The 13895-nt window shown below is 48.8% G+C and overlaps 6 protein-coding genes across 6 annotated transcripts; 4 read left to right on the forward strand and 2 right to left on the reverse strand.

The window, feature by feature from the left end:
* Positions 1–130: 130 nt before the first annotated feature.
* N7489_009131 (aminoglycoside phosphotransferase family protein) lies at positions 131–1033 on the forward strand (the record flags this gene model as incomplete). The annotated part of the gene is made up of 2 exons (XM_056714881.1): positions 131–520; positions 575–1033. The coding sequence occupies 2 exons, from the start codon at positions 131–133 to the stop codon at positions 1031–1033; spliced, it is 849 nt and encodes a 282-aa protein (XP_056562503.1).
* A 1666-nt stretch (positions 1034–2699) lies between these two features.
* N7489_009132 (sugar porter family MFS transporter) lies at positions 2700–4551 on the forward strand (the record flags this gene model as incomplete). Its single annotated transcript, XM_056714882.1, has 4 exons — positions 2700–3236; positions 3300–3704; positions 3763–4071; positions 4168–4551. 4 exons carry the CDS (start codon positions 2700–2702, stop codon positions 4549–4551), a joined length of 1635 nt encoding a protein of 544 aa, XP_056562504.1.
* Positions 4552–4859: 308 nt separating this feature from the next.
* Positions 4860–5972, reverse strand: N7489_009133 (Gfo/Idh/MocA family protein; the record flags this gene model as incomplete). Its single annotated transcript, XM_056714883.1, has 1 exon — positions 4860–5972. One exon carries the CDS (start codon positions 5970–5972, stop codon positions 4860–4862), a length of 1113 nt encoding a protein of 370 aa, XP_056562505.1.
* A 582-nt stretch (positions 5973–6554) lies between these two features.
* N7489_009134 (sugar phosphate isomerase/epimerase family protein) lies at positions 6555–7640 on the forward strand (the record flags this gene model as incomplete). The annotated part of the gene is made up of 1 exon (XM_056714884.1): positions 6555–7640. The coding sequence occupies one exon, from the start codon at positions 6555–6557 to the stop codon at positions 7638–7640; it is 1086 nt and encodes a 361-aa protein (XP_056562506.1).
* Positions 7641–8065: 425 nt separating this feature from the next.
* On the reverse strand, positions 8066–8791 carry N7489_009135 (FKBP-type peptidyl-prolyl cis-trans isomerase; the record flags this gene model as incomplete). Its single annotated transcript, XM_056714885.1, has 6 exons — positions 8066–8105; positions 8156–8194; positions 8267–8287; positions 8341–8401; positions 8514–8584; positions 8658–8791. The coding sequence occupies 6 exons, from the start codon at positions 8789–8791 to the stop codon at positions 8066–8068; spliced, it is 366 nt and encodes a 121-aa protein (XP_056562507.1).
* Positions 8792–10519: 1728 nt separating this feature from the next.
* N7489_009136 (uncharacterized protein) lies at positions 10520–11035 on the forward strand (the record flags this gene model as incomplete). The annotated part of the gene is made up of 1 exon (XM_056714886.1): positions 10520–11035. One exon carries the CDS (start codon positions 10520–10522, stop codon positions 11033–11035), a length of 516 nt encoding a protein of 171 aa, XP_056562508.1.
* Between the last annotated feature and the right edge of the window lie 2860 nt (positions 11036–13895).

The raw sequence follows: 13895 nt of genomic DNA on the forward strand, positions 1-13895 counted from the left end.
TGTTGACCGCTAGGCCATTAAGGGGCCATCACCGGAGATCATTGTTTTCAGTCAGCTTCAGATCTTCAACGAAGAAACGAATCTATTGATATCTTTAGTTTTACTCATCGTATCGACTTAGTATTCAACTATGAATCCATATATAACTGATCCAGACCACATTCCCCCTTCTGACCTATACGCGGACTTGCCCCTTTACGGGCGGTATTCTCCAAAACCGGACGACTTCTGCATTGATGCACAACATGCCAACTCTCAGTCCACGGACTCATTACAATACTGGGCTTCAGTACTTGATCTTTGCAATGAATCTGTGAGGATCTACCCAGGTGATGCGGGTGGTCGTGATGTGTTCGCCGTTGGCAATATCATTGTCAAGTCGAATCATCTCCATACGCAAGAGAGCGCAGAGACGGAGCTGGGTTATTCGTATGCCGATGCCAATGAAGTACAAGCTATTTCAATTGCGAAGAACGTCCTAAATGACATCAGGGTGCCCGAAATTTACTTCAACGGCAAGGTACCTATTCTCAAGTCGCTACTTAGTCTCCCAAGATCATTTACACTGTATTAGATCAACGATCGTCAGGTATCAGTCCAGGAACGGCTTCCAGGTGTTGCGTTGACCGTTGCATGGCCGTATCTATCACAAAGCCAAAAGGAGTCATTCAAACAGCAAGCACGAGAGATACTTCGGCAACTGCACTCCATAAAGCCTACCGATGTGGGCCAGGCTCGTTCCCACGTCGTGCCTGACCCCAACATCTTCACTAATAGCCGTATCCACCCCCTAGAAGGTGATATTATCTTCTCGAGCACCAACACCGACCCGGACTTGGGCTTCATGCACAACGACTTTACCGAGTCCAACATCATAGTCGACGATGACAAAATAGTGGGGCTCATTGACTGGGAAACCGCTGGCTTCTGTGGCTGGAACACGGCTAGAGAAGTTCATCGTACAGCTAGGCCGCACGATAGTTCGATTTGGAAAGATCTCTATGAGCAAGATGCCTCAATTCTTGAGGGATAGTTGATGTATACTGTATACCTCGGGCATCGACAATATCAAAGAAAGCGAGGGGATGGAATTGTTCATTGAAGGAAAGCATCTGTGTATCTGATGGTCTACTTAGACATCCTATTGTCTAGTTTTCTCCGTGGAAACAGGGAGAGATAGTTAACTATGCAGTGCCTCTTATCTGAGGTGATTCTCGGAATCGATCGTAATGTGCATGAAATTAGTCAATTCTTGGGGATAGGCCTGAAGGACTCAGTAAAGGGCGCAGGAGCCATTTGGTTATATCGACCCGGCGATTGGGTTCTCCATACAACGTCAAATAGTCCACAGGTGGACCGAAAACAACTCTCTAAACCCGGGGAAAACCATACTGCGTAATTCCAAACGAGCGGCCAGAGTGAACCCACCGGTCTCGGAAAACCCCAGCCTCTACTTTATTTTCCAGCGACAAGGATGGATGTAGGAGTAGTGGAGTCTACAGAAAACGGATGAGGCACTGGGCGGAGAAATGATTTGCTCTTCCACCCATGCCACTCTCATCGACTAATGTCATTGCCTACCTTTATAGTGTAATAGTTGCATTCGAATTATAGATTTGTTGTTTTACTCAATATGAACCATGAAATTGTCATTAGCTTGGTCGCAAATTCGATACCTCACTGTCAAGGTCTGCGCCACTTCAGAACGTCTACCGGGCTGAATGCTTTCCCCCTACAACCACCCGTACCCCATGGGGAACTTGCTTTGGGAATGGAGAAAACTCTACGAGAACCAATAGAAAGACCACCGGATACCATAAAGGGTGACTGGAGAACGCGTAAATGGCCCAACAGACAGTCCTCAACGGATACTTCGCAGTGCGCATCTCCATAACCTCCCGGGATAAGGCTTTTCCCCGCCACCCATGTCCAGCAATCGATCATTGGCCGTTTTCTCCCTTCCCCGTTCATGGATCCATTTCAATTTATCCAATCAGAACAGATACCATTTGCCATTTCATACCACTGGATCGTGCACTGCATTCCGGGGTACCCCAGAGAGATCTGACAATGCACGTTGTCGCGGGATACTGGAAACCCGCCGGGGAAAGTCCCCACATCTTTTCAAGCGGCATCGGATCCCCACAATTCAACGTCTTAAGCGAATAATCTCAGTCTGCAAAAGACTTGGTCCAGCAGAGTTTGCATATCCCTCTTGAAGTCAATTTCTTGGGGGCAAGCCACTCCGGTGCCAAGAGGCGACAAAAGGTTATTGTCCTCACGCGCACAGAGGAACTTAGAATATTCGTTTTGCCGCGCCTTGGCTTTCTTTCTTTTTGGACGAGATTTTGACGAGTGCTATACCTTTCTCCGACTCCGCATCCCCACGATTTCTTCCCCTTTTCTAATCCCCGGGTTCTCTCTCTTTTCCTTGGGGCAAATCGACAGTCCGGGGCTCAATCCTATTTAGATCTTGTCCACCCTCCTTCTGTTCTGGAAATCGTGGTGTGGACTTTCTTCGTTTCCTCTTCAATTTTCTCCCTTTCAGCCGCATCTCATATATACCTTCACACGTGGTGATCGTCCTTCCTAGGGCGTACATCTGACTGCCTCTCTGCATCTAGCATTGGGGATCAAGGTCATCTGGTAACGGAGGCTCTTGCAATTCTTCTTCAATTCTTTTATATCAAACCGCCACAATGTCTATCCTGAAGCTAGTCGAGGACCGGCCGACGCCTCGCGCGGTCTACAACTGGAGAATCTATCTTCTGGCCGCAGTGGCCTCATGCACATCCTGTATGATTGGCTACGACAGTGCTTTCATCGGCACTACCCTCTCCCTTGCCTCCTTCAAGAGCGAGTTCGGCTTCAACGAGATGTCCAGTGCTACCCAGGATCTGATCAGCGCAAACATTGTCTCGTGCTACCAGGCCGGTGCCTTCTTCGGTGCCTTCTTCGCGTATCCCATCGGTCACTTCTGGGGTCGTAGGATTGGCCTGTTGTCTGCTGGCTTGGTTTTCACTCTCGGTGCTGGTATCATGCTTGGTGCTAATAGCGACCGAGGACTAGGCCTCCTTTATGGTGGCCGAGTCCTCGCCGGTCTCGGTGTCGGAGCAGGCTCTAACATCACCCCAATTTACATATCCGAATTGGCTCCTCCGGCTATTCGCGGTAGATTGGTTGGTGTGTATGAGCTGGGCTGGCAGATTGGTGGTCTTGTAGGATTCTGGATCAACGTGAGTCATCCTTGTCGCTTTTTGTCCGACTTGCCTTGTTGGATGCTAATGCAATATCAATAGTTCGGTGTTGACGAGACCATGGCACCGAGCCACAAGCAATGGCTTATTCCTTTTGCTGTTCAGCTGATTCCTTCTGGTATGTTGCTCATTGGTGGCTACTTCATCCGGGAATCGCCTCGTTGGCTCTTCGGACGCGGTCGCCGCGAGCATGCTATCAAGAATCTTTGCTGGATCCGCCAGCTGCCCGAGGACGATATCTATATGATCGAGGAGATCGGTGCCATTGACCAGGCCCTGGATGAACAACGCCGTAGCATTGGTATTGGCTTCTGGAAGCCCTTCAAGGCCGCCGGGACCAACAAGAAGGTTATGTGGCGTCTGTTCCTTGGAGGTGCACTGTTCTTCTGGCAGAATGGATCTGGAATCAATGCTATCAACTATTACAGTCCCACTGTCTTCAAATCGGTAAGTCGCAACTCATTGCGATGCGAGCGCTGATGACCAATGCTAATGATGCTTCCAGATCGGTGTCAGGGGTACCAACACTAGTCTGTTCACAACTGGAATCTTCGGCGTAGTGAAGACTGTCGTGACTTTCATTTGGCTGTTGTGGCTGATTGATCACGTCGGTCGCCGTAACCTGTTGTTGATTGGCGCAGCAGGTGGTTCCGTGTGTTTGTGGATTGTCGGCGCGTACATCAAGATCGCCCAACCCGAAAATAACACCAGTGACAGCTTGAGCGGCGGTGGTATCGCAGCCATGTTCTTCTTCTACCTGTGGACCGTCTTCTATACCCCAACCTGGAACGGTACCCCATGGGTCCTAAACTCGGTAAGCATCCCACATTGGAATCCCCTGGGCATTGGAACATTGCTCCAATACCTAGTCGATAAGCGAGCCTTGAAACAGCGCTAACAGGGCCTGCAGGAAATGTTCGATCCCAACATGCGTTCCCTGGCACAGGCATGCGCCGCCGCTTCCAATTGGTTCTGGAACTTCCTCATCTCGCGCTTCACTCCGCAGATGTTCTCATCAATGGGGTACGCTGTATACTTCTTCTTCGCATCATTGATGATTCTGTCCATTATCTTCGTGTACTTCCTCATCCCTGAAACCAAGGGTGTTCCCCTGGAGAGCATGGACCAGCTCTTCGACATCAAGCCCGTGTGGCGTGCCCATGGGCAAATGCTCGCTCAGCTGCGCGAGAACGAAGAAAGGTTCCGCAACGACGTCGAGGCCGCCGGCATTGACGTGGGCAAAGTCCGCCCTGAGCAAGTTGAGGATAATGCGGTTGAGCCAAAGTATGCTTGAACCATGCGGTCGATCTTTTCCGTGTTGATATCGTTTGTGGCGTTGTGCAAGTTGTTGCAACGTTGATTGCCGGCAAAGCCTCAGCTCATTGTTGGGATGATTCGGATTGGACATCTTGTGATCTTTGTGTAAATGCCTAGTTTATATACACTTCGCTGAACGAGTGTAAAGAAGCAAATGACCCAATGAATATACCCCCATGTGTTTCAATTCGCCCTTCTTGTGGTCATTCTCGACACATCGTAAGATCAAATAGATGCAGGCGCATCACAAACCACTATATCCAGTAAAACCATATCAGTATGTAGCTAGTTATTCGACTTCGCCAACAAGTTAACATCGATATCCACAGGCTGACCTGACTGCATAGCCTTCTGAACAGCCTCACAAACAATCAAAGCACGCAAACCTTCTTCGCCAGTACAGCTAGGAACAGCGTCGCCATTGATAACATCAACAAAATGCGCAAGCTGGAGATCAAATGGCGCCTCCTTATCTGGAAGCGGAATCCGCTCAACCGTCAATGGTGAATTCCAGCTCTTCTCAGGGCTAGCATCATAACTCCAGCGGGTCAGATCCGGCACACTAAGCGAAGCATCCGAGCCAAAGATGCGATAGAAGTCCGAGTCACCACCAGTCGTCGACCGCGGGATGAGCGGGTTCTCGCCCGTGCCAGTCTCGAAGTTATGCGGCGAGGGCGTCGCATCGCAGACCAGAAACGTACCGACAACACCCGATGCAAAGCGCAGTGTCAGGGCGGCACCTTCGTCGGCATTGTGCGGTGGGCTTGGGCGCTGTGGCAGCGTGCGCTCTGCTGTCACACGCACGATAGGCCCGAAGAAGTGGTGCATCAGGTCGATGTCGTGAACGAGGTTAATAGGAATGACACCGCCTCCGCGCTCGTTCGATGCGCGCCAGTCTGCGGGTGGGGCGAAATATGAATCTGGCTTAAACAGGGTCCACAGACCGTTGACGGCAATGGGGCGGCCGAGAGATCCAGCATCGAGCACAGCTTTCGTGGCTCGTACGTAGGGGTTAAAGCGGCGGTGGTGGCCGACTAGGAGCTTGAGATGGGCGCGCTCTGGAGCTTGGGCGAACTCCAGTAGGGAGCGGCCTGTTTCAAGGGTATCGCTCACAGGCTTTTCGAGGAGGACGTGGACTCCGCCTGCCAGGAGCTCCTTTGCGACTGGGACATGAGTGTGGTTTGGTGTGCAGACGATTGCTGCGTCGGGACGGTGGGGCGATGCAAGTAGTGAGGCCAAAGAAGGGTAGTAATTGGTTTTAAGGCTGGATGCAGTTGCTTCGCCGGTTGGCATTGGATCAACCAGGGCAGTAAGCTCTGTTGAGGGGCTCGAGATAACGGATTGCGCGTGGCGAGGGCCAATAAGGCCGGCACCGACAATGGCAAATTTGATGGGCATGACGATGGTTGAGGTCAAAAGCGAATTTCTGAATTAATAGAATGGGTATGAAATTCAATCCGGTGGCTTTCGTGTTTCTTTTACTAGCAGAAAATGTGATATTTCCCCGGATTCTGAGTAGCATTGACGATTCGGCGCCGGTTCTCCGGTCATGTTCGGACCCGGAAAATATCTCACCGGGTACCTGCGGGCGGTTTGTTTCAATGGCCAGGAAACCATTCTAAGAGGAAGCAAAATTCCCCGATGTGGAACAGTGGAGTGGTGGAGAGGAAGTGGAACTGGCGGGAAAACGCAAAAGGGGGAGTGTTTACCCGGCCATGTGACTTGCCTCGTCATCAACATACGAATCCACCATAACTAGGTAGGTCGCAGACCAGGGAAAACGTTCATCACCAAACTGTAGGGGATAATGTTTTGTCGCAGTCGTTATGGTATCTTTCATCTTATAACGTAGAAAACCCCTAATATCGTTGGTTGCCCACCTTGGAAGACATCCTCGCCCCTGATCTCTCCGCTTGGAAACTCTAAAGGGAAAAGAAACTCTGGCGCGAAATCAAACTTTCATTTTACCATCATTCCAAAATGGCTTTCAACCGCCCCGGCATTGCTTCAATGTCCCTAGGTCGGCCATGGGTACATGACCTACCTGGCAAGCTGATGCAAGCCGCAGACCACGGCTTCCAGGGTATCGAACTCTTCTTCGACGACCTAGACTGCTATGCGCAGCGTGTATTTGGCGGTGATCATCTCCAAGCCGCACAGTCAACACGACAGATGTGCAAGCGCCTAGGCCTGACTATTATCTGTCTGCAGCCATTTTCCATGTACGAGGGCCTCATCGACCGCGCTGAGTCAGACCGGCTCATCAATGAGAAGCTCCCTAAATGGTTTACCCTAGCGCGGGCGCTAGGCACAGATATGATCCAGGTTCCGTCAAACTTCCTAGGTCCAGACCCAACGACTGGTGCTGCTCGCACCACTGGCGACCGCACTGTCATTGTTCGTGATCTCCAGCGGCTAGCCGACTTAGGTGCCGGTGCTGGGTTCCGGTTTGTCTACGAGGCTCTATGTTGGGGCGATCATATTGATACTTGGGAAGCCTCGTGGGAGGTAGTTCGCGATGTCGACCGTCGCAACTTCGGTCTCTGTCTTGACTCATTCAATATCGCCGGTCGTGTATATGCAGACCCTGCTGCACCTTCAGGTCGTACACCTAATGCGGCTGCGGATTTGGCGGCCTCATTGCAGCGCCTGCGTACTGCCAACATCGATCCAGCCAAAATCTTCTATGTTCAGCTTGTGGACGGTGAGCGTCTTTCTGCCCCGTTGGATGAAAAGCACCCTTTCCACGTTGCTGGACAGCCTGTACGCATGAATTGGTCACGTAACGCCCGCCTATTCCCTCTCGAGGAGTCGCGCGGTGGTTATCTGCCCATTATAGACGTCGCGCGCGTCTTCTTCGAAGATATCGGCTTCCGTGGCTGGGTTTCCCTTGAACTCTTTAGCCGGACTCTCGGAGAGACCGATCCATTTGTTCCCGCAGACCACGCTCGCCGTGGTATGGACTCATATAAGAAGATGGCTCGTATCTTGCGTTGGGATGAGCCTTCTGAAAGCACCTCGGTGCCAATCCCGGCCCCCGGGTCGCCTGTTCAACACCGCCTCTAAGATTCTGCATTTCCATTATGTATAGCATATGTGCTGGCGAACGAGAACAAGAAGCAGAGTGAATACCTGAAGAGAGAGGGCGGAGGTAAACAAGCAGACATTACTAGCCTGACAAATCGAGCAGCAACTAAGGTCACATGACCGAGGCTCCAACAATATGGCATCTGTACATACATCTTTTAATGACTTTTGACGATATTCTTTTCGACATAATGCGGGTATACTCAGTTATTGCCAGGCCATTCCCAGGGCTCACTGGGCTTTAGTACCTAGGTAACCTGTATGCTTCACCAATCATGGAACATTGAGGTCTACGATGGATCGGAATACAAACAAGGATTAACTTGTGCTGTAGGGAAGTGGCAAAGTGGGCAACATATAGTAGCAAATACGGCTGATAACGTCATGCTTGTGCCCTTGTTTATCTAGGCACTCTTGTTGTTGATCTTAAGAAGTTCCACCTCACTGCAGAATAGTTAGTTTCAAAGTAGTGTTATTCAATTGTGTAGACTTACAAGATCAAAGTAGAGCCTGCGGGGATCTTGCCAGCCGCCCTATATAGAAGAAGAACGTTAGAACACGCAGCGTGTGTGGTAAGCGGCTGTATGCCGAGTGTGTTCACTTACTTGTCACCGTAGCCGTAGTCGCTAGTATGTAATGTTAGTATTTATACAACTTCCTCTCGACGGACTTCACTCACGGGGAAATGGTCAGGGTTGCCTTCTCTCCCAGGGTCATCTGCAGAACGCCCTCGTCCCAACCTAATCAGATAGATAGTTTTAGCATCCAATGTAACAAGGCAAGGGATTCCATCAATGCATATATAACGATTTGATTGAAGACAAAATAAAACGACGAGAATGAGAGAGATACCCTTGATGACCTGTCCAACACCAATCTGAACGTTCAAAGGGCCACGGCCAGGGGTCCTGGAGCTATCGAACCTGTTTATGAATAATTAGTATTCAATTACCCATACCGTAAGCCACATAGCTCTGCGTATGACAGTCAGCTTACTGCTTGCCCTGGAAGCCCTTGTTGGCCTTCTTAGCATCGTAGATCCATCCTGTGTAGTGGATAGAGACCTTGTCACCGGAAGCAGGCGAGTCAGAGCCGTTACCACGAGTAATGATCTTTCTCTCGACACCCATATTGAATTCTGGTGTTGGTAGTCAACGTTAGAGTGAAAAAAGTAAGAGTTGTAAGAAGAAGTGAGGTTCGAGGGGCAACGCTGATTCGTAATTTTCTCAAAGTGGGGGAAAGCGGGAGCGAATGATCTTCGATACAATCTACATGCCATGTCTTCAATGTTCAGAGTGAACATCTCACATTTTAGGAGAGGTTAGAAAGTGACCAAATATGCTCAGCATCCTCATGCAATTTTAATCTTGTAAAGTAATGCTGCGAAGACCGCATGTCTGCATACAAGACTCGATCGTCGTCCACGCACTGTGACCTTTCATTTCTAGACAGGACGCGACTGAACACTGCCCTCGAGCGATCCAGAACTTTGCTAAAGCAAAAAAATCGCTATTTGAGGAATTGGATGTTAGAGCAATGTATTTACTGCTCGGGACAGACGAAAAGCTCACTGGGCTAGCATTGCCCAATCTAGTGGGTACTCGGTCTTTAGCCGAGCAATGCAGAAATGAAGGATATTTTCTGCTTTGGTGTACTCGTTGAGGTACATCAGGCATCGTGCGTGAGTCACTATGTGACGAGTTGGATGATCACCGGATTCATCGCCATTCTTGACTGCCAAATGCCACCACCTCTCTGATGTCTCGAACCAGTCCTTCGCCTTTTCATCCGATCCGACGGAGCTATGGGAGTAGCCAAGATTGTTTCGCAATGTGGCGGAGAGTAATGGGATTTTTGTGGAACAATTTTCTGTAAGCCTGCTCATTCTGCTCAATTCTGAGTGGCTCTTCCAGGCTTTCGGCAACTTGCGCTTGGTGAACCGGAATCAACGCATCTACACTTAGGATGGCTCTGCCACAACTAGCTATAACCAGAGCGTGGCGTGTCTCTTGATGCCGCAAGTCATAGCTAGCTCTTTCGTATCCTTTTGTTTGGATAAGTATTCATTCAATGTGTCAATACCATAGACGGGGATTTGGTCAGAACAACCTGGAAGGAGAAGGTTAAAATAATGTGACATAGTACCTAGGTAGGCTTTTCGGGTATAATCTTCGGAATATGGCCAATAAGACAGAGAAACGAAGGCCACTTGTAAATATTTCGGTGCTAAAAGTGTAAGGTATCGCTTTACCATATACCATACCCATTCTTCCGGTCTAGTCTATATCTATATCTGCAACACCAAATTCGAATCGTCAGATACGATATGGACTTCGATAAAATCGACTTTACATCTTATTATATGTTGGAACAAATGGACCGACCTAGGGATTGCCTGTAACATTAGAAGATGGTGTATAGACTAAGTATTATGAATGAAAGCCAGATAAATTACATAGCTAGAAACCACATCGAATGGTATAGTCAGTCACTTCGTTTGTTTTTCTCGGCCAGATGGCCGTTTGAGGTTCCTTGGCGGGAAAAGTACCCTGCATTAGCGTGAGATTCAGGAGTGGATCATAAGCTGGGATCAGCGTATGATGTCGAATATCAAGGTGGAATAACCAATAAAATGGTGCCACCATATACATCCTCGCAGTTCACTGGTGCCTTTCAAAAATCGGGCCAACCGCATCCTTATCCTTCGATGTAGATCGTTCAACATATACTCGTTGCAACTCTTGGGGGCCGTTGAAGATGAATTATATAAAGGGAGCTAAATTCTTCATCCTCACTCTCAATCACCATTCCTCATCTTTTCACTTAGCTCATCCTCCAAAGCCCAAACTGTCAACAAGATGGTCACTCTCCCTATTTCCAAGACTTTTATCCTGGGCGCTGCCTTTTTTGCCTCTACTTCTTACGCCTTGAAGCTGAATGCCGTCTGGGCCACTGGAAGCTGGTCAGCCATCGGACCTCCCGGAGGATCGGGTAGTAGCGGCCACACCGACGGCTTCTCTCTCGTCAATGAAGCCGGTGAGACTGTTTGGAGTGACTCCTACCCTGGCGGCTATACGTCCTGCGGAGGTGGCTACGGCCACACCTTCTCCCTGACCGGTGGATGTCTCCCCGAGGGAACCGAGTACCATTTCAATTGCTGGAGCAAGTCGACAAATCCCGACAAATGCTCTATCCGAAACAAGGATGGAAGCAACATCGCCCTTGCAGATGGCCAGTATAGCACCCACTTCATCGGTATTGCGCTCGGCATAGATGGGTACTGTGGTACCTCCTGGGACTTGGGCGATGTTGATTGCCCTGCCAACACGCAAGGATTCACAGCCACTTATCTTGGTGATGAGGAGGGCTTATAGTTGAGCAGATTTATCTGAGATCGCCTGACTTCGGAGGAAAAAAAACATCTCTCAGTTGGCCCAGGGAATTTTCATTCCCGTTCATCTCTCGTCATGAAATGTTTGACTGGTCACTTATCTTCGTGGAATGTGTGAACTTGCTCTTTACCTAGATATATAACTTTGCACAGGCAGCTACCAGTCTAATTATTTGCACGAATTGTGAGATGTATCACGTCAACGAAATGATTATCAACCACCGGGTTTGTAAATTTATTCTGCGACTTTTCGTGTCCGGCAAGGTCGTAAGCAGCGTGTAATAATGGCGCTGTTGAGATGAGCGGGTGTAGAGAGAGAGGGAGATCTAAGCATCTTATAGGTACCCGACCAGACCGGGCCAACAGAGAAATGGCATTGCTTTTGGAGCCAATTTTGGCTACGTTTGTTCGCAAGTGGAAACGGGAAAAACAACTGCGGGGGAGGTTGAGGGATACCTCGGTGCCCAGGTGGATTGGGAGGGGGATAACTAACAGCAACACCTCGAGGGGCTCGTAACTACTAGCGACAGCCAGCTTAATGTTGATAATTAAACTCCATAACTCGAGAAGGTCCACATATCGTAGTGTCGTTGTCACATACCTCCTTTTTCCAGAACCCACCTGTGTTAACTTCGGCTTTGGCGGAGCTTGCTTAGGACAGCAATTCAGCCCTGGCCGATAGGTGAACTTGCAGGCCCTATACCAAACCATTTCCCCGGGTGCCTCCTCACGGGTCCTCACATGTCGAAAAGTGTAGGTGAACTTGAGCAAAGCCTGTTCCAAAATTCTACAATTGGGACTCTTTTCATAGTCGACAGCCATCCATTCCTCGAACAGGCTTTACCCAGATAGAAAATGGCAGCGGGCAGCAAAGACATCTTCGTGGAAGAGAGCTAACATAGTCAGTATAACCCAGGTGACAAACACTGTTTCTTTGTGAATGCGACTGGACGGCCTGTTATTATGCTGCTCCCGATCAAGATTGCGCTGAAGGCAAGTTGTCGCCTTGCAAAATGGCTAATATCTAACAAACTTTCTTGATCCTCGATATGTTCCGAACCTCTCCAAACTGATATTGCCCTGCACTCATTGTTATTGCGTATGGAGGTCTGCAAGATGTGCTTTTGCACATCTGATATACCAACAGACTCCAGAATGATTTGCGGGCATTGGAGTACCGTCGGAAATAATCCAAGTGCCAGCGCTCGGTCCAGTGGAGATGAACCTGACTTGGGTTGATCAGACGAACCATAGCATTCGTATAAGGGGTATGTGGGGCTTATATCGTTTATGCCCGGACATTGCAGTCTGATCGCCTGAATGGGGCTTCTCGGCTTTGCGCCAGGCATGGGTCCTCTTATCGGGCACCTGCACATAGCCATCACATACTCTACCCGTGCTCGTGCAATTTTGACAGGCGGGGGAGCCTCGTCGCACTTTTATGTTGTATGACGGATTCCACATTGTGGACCCATCAGTAAATGGTGGATTAACTGGCTCTTTTGGTTCCCAAAGGGCCATACTTTCACGTGATATATCCTGCTCGGAATTTTTAATGCGTTGATATTGGTTTTCGCCCAGCCATGGATCTTGTGCGTCAAGTAAGGCCTGGATATGCAAGGTCGAAAAAGCCTACGACATAAGGAGAGAAGATGTTATGAGCTGCCGCGTATAAACCCCACTCTTGGCGCCGATCCGCCAGATCTAGTACGTGGTCAAGTACGTGAATACATATATTGTAGATGGTTTTGTGCGCCAATATTGGATGTTAATATCGATTCTATGAGCAGATGCTTGATGGTATTGCAGAACCTGTATGCTAGGCGTGTGAATTGTATTTATAAGTGACTATTATGCCTCAATATACGGAGTAGTGATGCCAGATCTACCGTACCAGATAGATTGATATAATCGTAAGTGGACCCAGCATTTCATTGGCCCCTATGGAATACACACCGATATTTGTAAGATTGTCTATGGTGTAATTCATTTCCGGGGCCGTTGTTTTACGGGTCCAGATCGAAATATCCTTTTGGCAGCGATTGGACAGTGTACCGCAATATAAAAAATAAAAAATAGAGGGACCTGACACATCCTGAGACAAGTCCTGATACATATATCGGCAGTTCTCGACACTTAATCTCCTTCACCATTTTCTGAAAGGATGATCTGGGCTATTAATAGATAAATGTGTCCACGGGTAGAGAAGCAGCTGGTCGGTACATAGTATTGTAAATAGAAGTGGTAGAACAACCTTGACCCCGTCTCTTTTGGGCAGCCAAGAAAAGGCTGAACATCGACATAAATATCCAGCAAGACTGGCCAACCGATAGCTGTTATGCGCAAGCCACTGCTGATGCCATTCTCCTGGAATCTGATGGACACCCACGTGACACGACAAGCCGTTTCACAATTTCCAAACAGGATATAAAGGATCAGGGGTAGGGTACTGTCACTAGGACTGTATCTTTAGGCTGAAGTTCAGCTCGGGAATATTTATTAGGCTCTAGACTCTGCGAGATTGACTTCGGGATACTTTGTGAAACCATACAGGGCTGAAAATGAAGGACCAAAGTCCGGGAGATAGCGTGTGAGAGGTGTAAGAGAAGTGTATGAGAAGTGTTTGAGACTAACTAGCCGTACCATGGTCAGAACAATGGGGCTATGGAGCGATCCTGAGGGGGTTGGGATATGCTCAGATCCTCCAGGAAGAGCTGAAAAATGGCTTGGGCCTCTATATCTGACAATGACTTGGGTTGAGATTGTTGGGATATAAATATATGAGACTAGTACCGACTTCATTATCATTTTGATGGAGATTAAATCAGATTGGACGAAATTCA

Source organism: Penicillium chrysogenum (genome assembly GCF_028827035.1).
Source record: "Penicillium chrysogenum strain IBT 35668 chromosome Unknown utg000005l_segment0_segment0, whole genome shotgun sequence".
Taxonomy (NCBI): domain Eukaryota; kingdom Fungi; phylum Ascomycota; class Eurotiomycetes; order Eurotiales; family Aspergillaceae; genus Penicillium; species Penicillium chrysogenum.